General features: G+C 35.4%; 1 protein-coding gene across 1 annotated transcript in view; it reads left to right on the top strand.

Annotated features, from left to right (window-relative positions):
• nipal4 (NIPA like domain containing 4) overlaps positions 1-8,072 on the top strand; it is an 8,980-nt gene extending 908 nt beyond the window's left edge. The window contains exons 2-6 of the mRNA XM_027153345.2: positions 972-1,229; positions 2,724-2,780; positions 2,874-2,964; positions 3,247-3,407; positions 5,964-8,072. Coding sequence (XP_027009146.1) covers positions 972-1,229; positions 2,724-2,780; positions 2,874-2,964; positions 3,247-3,407; positions 5,964-6,574 — 1,178 coding nt within the window. The 3' untranslated portion in view covers positions 6,575-8,072. The remainder of the gene's footprint in view (positions 1-971; positions 1,230-2,723; positions 2,781-2,873; positions 2,965-3,246; positions 3,408-5,963) is intronic.
• Positions 8,073-10,258: the final 2,186 nt, after the last annotated feature.

The raw sequence follows: 10,258 nt of genomic DNA, 5'->3' as shown, positions 1-10,258 counted from the left end.
AAAAGGCCATATGTTTGTGTGTGTGTGTGTGTGTGTGTGTGTGTGTGTGTGTTTTGTATATTTGAAGTGATGTATAAAATGTTCAGGACTTTTAAAGGTTTTTTGATATTGAACCTTCCTAACGCAGTGTATATTACACATGTAAATAATGTTGTCTTGTAAGGTCTTACTTGTTTTTTGGCCAGTAAACCTGCTCCAAACCCTGCAACCAAATTTGCTCTTGGTAAACTCAGACCCCCAAAACCTGTTAGACGGGTTTTAAATACACCACCTCATAACTGAGGAAGTGCAAACTTTTTTTTTTTTTTAGTGTTTGCTTGTTCCAGTCAAATCCATGCCTAATGTCACAAACGTAAACATGAGGAAGTGAGTGTTTAATGTAAACACTAATCCAAATGAATCAAAATTTCCATTTAAACGATTAGAGAAACTACTTGCCTTTCTTTTAAAATATCATTCTTGTGATAAACCTAATAAAAGTATCGGTGTTTGTCAAACAATCTGGAAGAACGAACCCAAAATATATTGAAACAGATACAGAATTGCAGCACAAAATAGTTTTGCAAGTTATATTTCCATTCACAAAGCAAACAAGTTAGACATTTACAGCATTTAGCAGATCCCCTTATTCAGAGTGACTTCATGTTTTATCACATTTTATACAACTGAGCAACGGGATTCAAACTCATAACCTTCCGGTTGGTAATCCAACAACTTAACCACTTTACCACATCCCCCACAACAGGAAGTGCTCTATTGCTTTTATACCCCCAGAGAAGGCTAATATCAGGAAGCTAATCATTTAGAAATGTGGGCTAAAACTAAACAGGGTTTCTGTGAGGTGAAGCTCAAAAATCATATCGTTGCATGTTTTATTCAATTTGTTTTATTCGTTCTTCCTGTAGTGCCAACAATGTTGAATTGACTGAGTGTCAAACATCTTTAAACCGCAGTGCTTTTATATGTTATAGGGACAGTAATCAAACTGGTTTGTCCATCGTCCACGTCTGACTGCGTGATTGACTCAGAAAAAGGCGGCAACTGGACTTTAATCAGCGAAAACATCTCCACTGTTGTGGTGCCGTCTCTTTCTTCAGACAAATGGAGTAAATTTGACTTTTGGATCGGTCTGACTCTAGCAATGCTCTCAGCTGTTCTCATTGGAGGAAGCGTGATCCTGAAAAAGAAGGCACTGCTACGTTTGGCTGCGAATGGGAAAACCAGGGCAGGTCAGTACATTACACTGGTCTGTTATGACCGGAAACGTCCAATACGACTTATTATTATTTATCTGAATGCTACTTATCTATCTATCTATCTATCTATCTATCTATCTATCTATCTATCTATCTATCTATCTATCTATCTATCTATCTATCTATCTATCTATCTCTCTCTCTTTCAGTCTATCTATCTATCTATCTATCTATCTATCTATCTATCTATCTATCTATCTATCTATCTATCTATCTATCTTTCTTTCTTTCTTTCTTTCAGCATATCTACAGTATATCAGTCTTTCTTTCTTTCTTTCTTTCTTTCTTTCTTTCTTTCTTTCTTTCAGCATACACTATCTACAGTACATCAGTCAGTCTTTCTTTCTTTCTTTCTTTCTTTCAGCATACACTATCTACAGTACATCAGTCAGTCTTTCTTTCTTTCTTTCTTTCTTTCTTTCTTTCTTTCTTTCTTTCTTTCTTTCTTTCCCTTTTTGTCTATCTATCCATCCATACATCCATACATCCTTCCATCCATCCATAAATCCATCCATCCATATATCTACCTCTCTTCACTTTCTGAACTTTAGATCTTTCCAAACTAAATATGTTCCATACAGTAGGATCCAACTGGTCAAACATCACGTTTCACCCGATCAACAATTATAGGACTTTGTTTAATGAATTTAATTATTTTAAGAAATCCATTTATTAGTAAGCTAAAATTACGTTGCTGTTAGTTGCAACATAGCTGAAAACGCTGATCTGTTCGGTTCTCAAATCTGATTGGTAATCTGTGTCTAATAATAAAGAGATTCGTTGAAGCCTTCTGTTAAGGTTTTGTTTTATGTTTATAAAAAAAGGAGTTTAAGCATTTAACATGTTAACAAGTTACCGAGTTAGAAAAAGTAAAGCTCTAAAAGTTTTCAGAACAAAACAGGTTGTTTTTATTTATTCGTTTTTTTTGTTTGTTTACATTTGACATCTTATTAACTTCAATTGAAAATGATGGAATGAATTTATAGCCGCAGTTGCGTAAATTCGAACAGAAATTTTTTCACAAAAAACAAAATCAGGACAGGTGACAGACAGGAGTTGGGAGAGAGAAGTAGTTGTTGTTGAGCCGTCAAAGCAGGTGGAAAAGCTACAGTACAGTGCACTGCTGGAGAATCCTAAGGTTTCACAAAGATTCTATGTGCCTATCGTTGGATAAAAATGCACTCATTGGCAAGTTGCTGTTGTATAAGTGGAATAAAACTCTCCAGATCATGAATTTAGGATGTAAAGAACTGTGGACACTTTGCTGTTGATTATTTTCCTATAAACGAAAGCCACTATGATGTTCGTGCTGTCAAAATAAACACTGATGTGCTTATAAGAATGTAGCTCAGTTTAAACCTAATTGCATAGTTATGTATGTATTTTGCAATAAATAAAAAATGATGCAGGGATGAAATGTAAAGTCTGATAGCTCTAAATGTAATGTGATATCTTTATCTTTTACAGGTGAAGGAGGACATGGCTACCTGAAGGACTGGCTGTGGTGGGGTGGACTGCTGACCAGTAAGTTTATTGTATTATGAATCTAGACGTAACTATTCTAGCTCTAAATATGATAATAAATAATGCGATTTTATTTCTCCTATTCTATAATAGTGGGAGGAGGTGAAGCAGCAAACTTTGCTGCCTACATGTTCGCTCCAGCCACCGTCGTCACCCCTCTTGGAGCGCTGAGTGTACTTTTCAGGTAAAGACTTGTTATTCACTCTATTATGAAGAAATGATGCACATATCTTGTTTTATCTGCTCAGTAAAGTCAACAGAGCTCAATACTAATAACAACACTGATGATGCGGCTGCGTAACTTGCAAAGCTGCTCAATATTTAATTCATGAACGAACACTTGACATACTCTTATCCTATTTCATCATCAGCGTGAAAGGCTCAAAGCTTAAAGGCTTTTCAGTAATACCTTAGTTTTATGTTTCACTATGTTTAATTCTCTCTCTAACTGTCTCTCTCTCTCCAGCGCCGTGTTGTCCTCTCACCTCTTCGGGGAAACGATGAACCTGTTAGGAAAGCTCGGTTGCATGCTAAGCCTTTTGGGAAGCACCATTATGGTCATCCACGCACCAGAAGAGGAAGCTGTGACTACTCTAAATGAGATGACACACAAACTGCTGGACCCAGGTGAGTGTTTCTAACAGACTTCCGTAAGCACACTTCCTTTTCACCTTTTTATGCTTCTATACACAATGTTATTGTTCCTCTTCATAGCATAATCGTGCATATTATTTAAACTCAATTTCTGCTGTTTGTTTATTTCTAGGACTGAATATTTATATTTATTTATTTACTGTATTTATTGAATTAGGGAGCACATGGTGTGTTCTGTTTTATAATAGCAACGCAACTTAAACCCATACGTGTATCAGTGCATGTGAGGATTTATTTACTCGAGGATTAGACAATAGAACACGATATGAAGCCGAAGTAAGCAGACAAACAAACCAGAATGAAGCTAACCGCTAATGTGGAAGTGGAACAAAACAGTAAACTGACCACAATGAGAAACTAATAAACTAAGACAGGAATAAGGAACATAAATATGACAAAGTCTGAAATGACGCCTGTAACACTTTTAAAGGAGAAAATATGTTTAATTTAATGTCTTGTAGTATTGATAGAAAACACCACCGTATCTGTTTTAAATGTCGGCACGTTTGTCTATTCGGTATTTATTTATTATTTATCTAATATTGAACAAAAAAATACAAATCATTTAATAGGATACTGAATATTTTGTTCAATATTCGATATTCATTTAATCAAATAATTTATCATTTTTATTATTAGACTTGATCTGTTACTATGGAAAAGAAAACCAGGCAGCTCTTGTCATATAAAATGAATCAACACCTTCTGACCAATAAGAATCAGGAATTCAGCACTGCTGCGTTATACATTTCAGTTCATGACATTGTAAAGCAACTAAACGACGAAAAAAGGAAAAAAGAATAATGCTATAAGGTAAAATAATAGCTCTAAGGAGCTAATCATAAAGCCAGGTTTCAAAAACAAACAAAGACAAGGTGTAATAGCTTATACACTGACGTCTAGAGATGAGATTATACTAGGAAAGATCTAGCCAAGGGCTGAATAAGAAACAATAATAACTAGGACTCATGAAGTGAATCGAGACTGATAAAGGTGTTAGTAATCAGGGAGGGACCAGAGTTAGTGTGTGCTGCTGGAAACAGACTTCATTTACAATAGAATTCTGATTCTCTGAAATCTATATCTAATATCTGTATCTGGAAATATGTAAAGTGTAAATGTTAAAGTATCTGTGAAGTATATAAAATACTTTATAAACACCACCTTCTCTGTTGAAACTATAAACTCTTGTGCTTCCTGTTGTGAAAAACAGGCAAGGCTGAGCTCAGGGTAGGGCTAATTTCTGGACAGGAAAACATGTAGACAGAAACCTGAAATTAAATGGAAAAATACTGACAAATTTATCTGGAGGTTTATCAAGATACACATATAGATAATGTGTCAAGTTGCAGCCAAAAAATGTACTTGCATAAATTTGTTCTTTTTAAATGTACTTATATGAAAAAGCAAATCAAGATTAAGTTTTTAATCTTTTATGTCATCCAACGTTTGCTCACGTACATCACGTACATCGCTCGTGCTAAATACTTTGCTAATGAATTAATCAGATATAAAATTTACTGGAAATAAACAGCATTTATCATTAGCTACAATGAGACTTGCAGCCTAGTCAGCACTTGTAGTGTTAGCTACTGGAATTGATGCTAGTCTTGCTAAACCTTGATTACATTGTGCAAAGAATACAGATTAAACTTAAATATATATTAAATATAGCCAGTCAGTGTTAGCAAAACTTGCCTTAACATGCTTCTTCAAATTATACTGGAAGAAGTTTATGTCTAAAACGCCTCAGACGCTTCATTTAACCAACTGAAGTAACATTACACTCTAGCGGCGCTCATGCCCAAGATCAACACTGTACACATAGGTATAGCTCTGAGAAGGTCAGACAAGGCAGATGATGAACTGGCTTGGATTTTGATACCAATAAACGTTTTGAACCAAAATGGAAGTAAAATGAGTGGGCGCTCATTCAGATTTGTAAAGTTATTGGTACAATTGAGCAAATATGTTCTAGTTTTCTTTAAACCATCCCTGGTTCCATTGTCCCAAAATCAATGTTTTTTTTTAATAAGTTTTGGGTTAAATACAGTACCTGACATAATGTCTGTGTTTAACACAAGCTCAAGATATTGTGCTCAAGTGATTTTTTTTTAAAGCATTTTCTTGGGAAAAAAAAAGCTGTATATAACAAATAGCTAAGCAGACACAAAGTCATGTGACAGTGGTGGAGATTGTTGGTACAGTAGCATAATTATTGCTCTTTTGCTTCTGCCGTTTGTTTTTGAACTTCATAATTCATAAAAGTAAAAGAGATTCATCTGTGAAGATTATCTTAATGAACAAAATGCGTAGGAATCATATACCGTTGTTAGTCACAGGGTTTAGTATTTGTAGTAATCTAAAAAACAATGGAAAAATACTACAGGCTTGCTGTTGATGGAACCGGGGGATGCTAACTTTCAGTTCTTTCAATGATAGTATATGATGCTTATAGGTTAAGAAAAACATTTAAACGTTTGAAAATAAAGGGGAAAAAAACGAATGCTATTTTTCTGTCTCCTTAAGGTTTCCTAGTGTTTGCCAGCATCCTTCTCATAGCCTGTTTGGTTATGGTCTTTTACTTTGCTCCTCGCATTGGACATACCAACATATTAATCTACATAAGCATCTGCTCGCTGCTCGGGGCCTTCACCGTGTCTTCAGTGAAAGGGCTGGGTATCTTCCTGCGTACGGTTGTCGTCGAGCCATCAGTCTTGCGTAATCCTCTCACCTGGATCCTCCTGCTGACTTTAGTAGCTTCCGTCATAATCCAGATCAACTACCTGAACAAGTCTCTGGACACCTTTAACACGCTTCTCGTTTACCCTATCTACTACGTGTTCTTCACTAGCGTTGTGCTCACCACCTCCATCATCCTGTTCAAAGAGTGGGGCTCCATGTCAGCCGTGGACGTCGTGGGCACCATTGGAGGATTCCTGGTCATCGTGTTTGGTGTGAGTATGCTTCATCTTTTCAAAGATCTGCGTGTGACTTGTGATGAGCTGAGGAGTAATCTCTGCCAGCCTCAGGCCCTGAACAGCCCAGGAAAGAGGGAGGACAAACACATTCTCATCGAGAATGTGGACACCCTGCCTCCAATGAGAGAGGAAGGCCCCAGAGTCTTCATCATCAGCTGAGTGGAAGGTCATTTTAAAACGGCTTAAAGGAGCTAGGCGGGGTAAAATATATCTAATGTATATCATCAAGGAATCAGCCAACGAATGTTCAGTGTATTCTAGTTATTTCTGTACTAATTTTAGGAGGTTAATGTAGCTCACTAGATTCAGAAGACATTATCGTCGAGTTTCTATCCTTGGAAAAGAGTACACCAGTCCATTACACAGACTCCTTCATACCAACTTCCAGTTTAGACTAGCCAGTCCTCTTACCGACATGGTTTTTTGTTGCTAGGAAGAAACCAGAGAACCTAAAAGGAACCTATATTGAAATGCTTCAAACCTAGCTTCCAGATTTGAACAATTCTTCTTTCAACCTTTGGAGACTTCGAAAGCTTGGGGACAGACTGCTTACAAATATCACCCCATATAACCAAGCTTGTCCAAGATGGCCGCTCATGGCCGCTCACGCAATACAGTGAGGTTTTAATCATGGCTGTAGAACACAAGGTCACACTGTGTCCTGAATCTTGTCTTGTGCAACTGTGTAATAACTGCAGGACCATAATTAACAGAAAAGATTTATTTTTATTACTTGTGACGAACTCTAGACTCTTAGATCTAGTACAAAATCGCAGAAGCAAACACTAAACAAACAACACTATACATTTTGGCTGATCGTGGCTGATATCATATTTTGGTTAAACTGTAAATTTGATTTTTTTTTTTTACTAAAACTTTCTTACACTTTGATAAAACTCTAGCAATATCAGTGCTGTGTTCTGTGATGGAGGCAAATTTTGATTCAGCTCTTGTTGAGGATCAGCCTTGATGAAGCAGAAGCACATGATATAGATTTCATCTTGGATACAATATTTTTTCAGGATTTTTACTGCATACTAAACATCTTATAGAACTATTAAGCAACTTTAATTTAATGTCGCCTTTTAATATACAGTATAATGCTGGTTTTAATCATCTTTTTCTACTCATGGATTAGATAATAAAGACAGGTGATCAGGAAACTTTGCACAAGACCTTGAAAAAAACTTGCACTTTGGGTGACTTGTCCAAAAAGCACATTTGTCAAAGCAATTTGATGCAAATCTCAGCTGCTGCTCTGCTCTACACTTGCATGTAAGGAAATCTTCCTCGAAGCAAAATGCAAGTTTCAGGTCAAAAGCATTTCTGAAGGTTACGTGAAGCTATTGAAACTGAAGAGCGTGAACATATCAGAAGTAGTACATTTCTCTACTCGTATTTTGAGCAACTTTTCTTAAAAGCTGTTAAATTTTATGAAATATTTTACGCAATATTGCCTTTTTTGTGCAGGATTAATGCAAGTGCAATGCAAAATGTCTGATTTTTTTTTTTAAAAAAAGGGGGGACGTATCAGAAACTGTGAAAATTATGTAAAGTAGCTAAAGACACGATGCATCAGCAGTTGAATGTGGCTGAGGCAGATGACTGTCAAGCACCCATGCAAATATATGTCTATTAAACAATATGCAAACAATAACCAACGTTTGTTTTTTTCTATTGAACTATATTTCCTTAACAGTCATGTTTCCTCCTATGAGTATGCTACAGCACATGACAGGGCGCAAGAATGTTGTTCTCACTGTATCCTTACCGGATCTATACACAATACAAAAAATAATAGACCAAGAATACAAGTAACACCTTTAACAAATACGTATCTAATCTTTAAGCAAACATGGCTACATTTACTAGATTAATGTGACTTATATGTTATTTGTTTCTAATAGACAAGTCACGGCATGACGAGTCAAATAAGCTGTTTCAGTCATTATAACGCTTAAACAAAAGAATTTCTCATTAAGTTGTAGTTTCGGAGAAGAAATGTTGTCATACACACTATGTGCCACTAGACTGCACTGTAAACATCCTCAGGAAACAGATGTATAAATTATATTATTTTAGTTATAAATTCCTAAATATATAATAATAATAATAATAATAATAATAATAATAATAATAATAATAATAATAATAGATTCATCAACTCTACTGTACAGTGTAAATACAGTAGAAGTGGGTCCTGTCATGAGGTATGCATCGTCTGCTACAATAGTGTTTAATAGGCAAAAAAAAAGTCAATCCCATAAATAATAAACGTAAGGTTTACTGTGAGGTATAAAGTAATAATGAGGTTTCAAATGTACTGTATATTGGTGGAGAACCTGGTGCTAATGATGGACTCAAAGGTCCAGAATGCAGCGCTGCAATACAACTCAGATGTGTCGAGTCTTCTAGTTAGAGGTGTACAAGTTCAGGGAGCGGTGGTGGAGTATTAGCATGAAAGATGAAGCTTTGGAAACTGATGTTCAGGCAGAGCGTACAGTTGAGATGAAAGAGCAGGACAGAAAGTACTAAAGCGTAAAGTACTAAAGTACTATATATATATTTATTATACCCAATATCTGCAGGAGCTACAGTAATGTTCATCATATATGTAACATTTGCAAAGCTCCTTATAATAAGCTGAAGAGAAACATACATTCATACATACATGCATACATACATACATACATACTGTACATACATACATACATGCATCCATACATACATACATACATACATACATACTGTACATACATACATACATGCATACATACATACATACATACATACATACTGTACATACATACATACATGCATACATACATACACACATACATACATACATACATACATACATGCATACATACATACATACATACATACATACATACATGCATACATACATACTGTACATACATGCATACATACTGTACATACTGTACATACATGCATACATACTGTACATACATACATACATGCATACATACATACATACTGTACATACATGCATACATACATACATACATACATACATACATACTGTACATACATACATACATACTGTACATACATACATACATACATACATACATACATACTGTACATATATACATACATGCATACATACATACATACTGTACATACATACATACATACATGCATACATACATACATACATGCACCCAGATTTCACCCCAACATACACGGCAAGAAGAGCTCATTCCTAAACAAGCTTAATATTATAAAAAGCACTATGATTAGAATTCATCAGGACATTCAATTCAGTTCAATTTTATTTGTTTAGAGCTTTTAACAATGTCCATAGTCTCAAAGCAACTTTACAGAACATATGAAATATAACAAAAACTACAAAAAAAAATTATACAAAGCTTAATATTATACAAAGATTCATGATTAATATTAGACTTATATTTAAATTTGTTTGTATTTATCCCCAATGAACAAGCCTGAGGAGACTCAAAAGTAAACCTCATCCTCATTTGGCTGACACTGGAGGGTGTGATTATAAATGATTATAAATACCAGAGTGTTATTATGAATAATTTACATTTACATTTACAGCATTTAGCAGACGCCCTTATCCAGAGCGACTTACATTTTTATCTCATGTTTATACAACTGAGCAATTGAGGGTTAAGGGCCTTGCTCAGTGCCCCAGAGTTGGCTTGGTGGATGTAGGAATCAAACTCACAACCTTCCGTTTGGTAGCCCAACACCTTAACCACTAGGCTAATACATCCTGTCATTTCTACAGTTATATATAATCTGACAGTTGTGTATTGAGTCTGATGTTTTTATCTTCAAAGATCACATCTTCTC

This window comes from Tachysurus fulvidraco, chromosome 21 (assembly GCF_022655615.1).
Source record: "Tachysurus fulvidraco isolate hzauxx_2018 chromosome 21, HZAU_PFXX_2.0, whole genome shotgun sequence".
NCBI lineage: Eukaryota > Metazoa > Chordata > Actinopteri > Siluriformes > Bagridae > Tachysurus > Tachysurus fulvidraco.
Note: the sequence above shows the minus strand (reverse complement) of the source record. Positions and strands in the feature narration are given on the sequence as shown.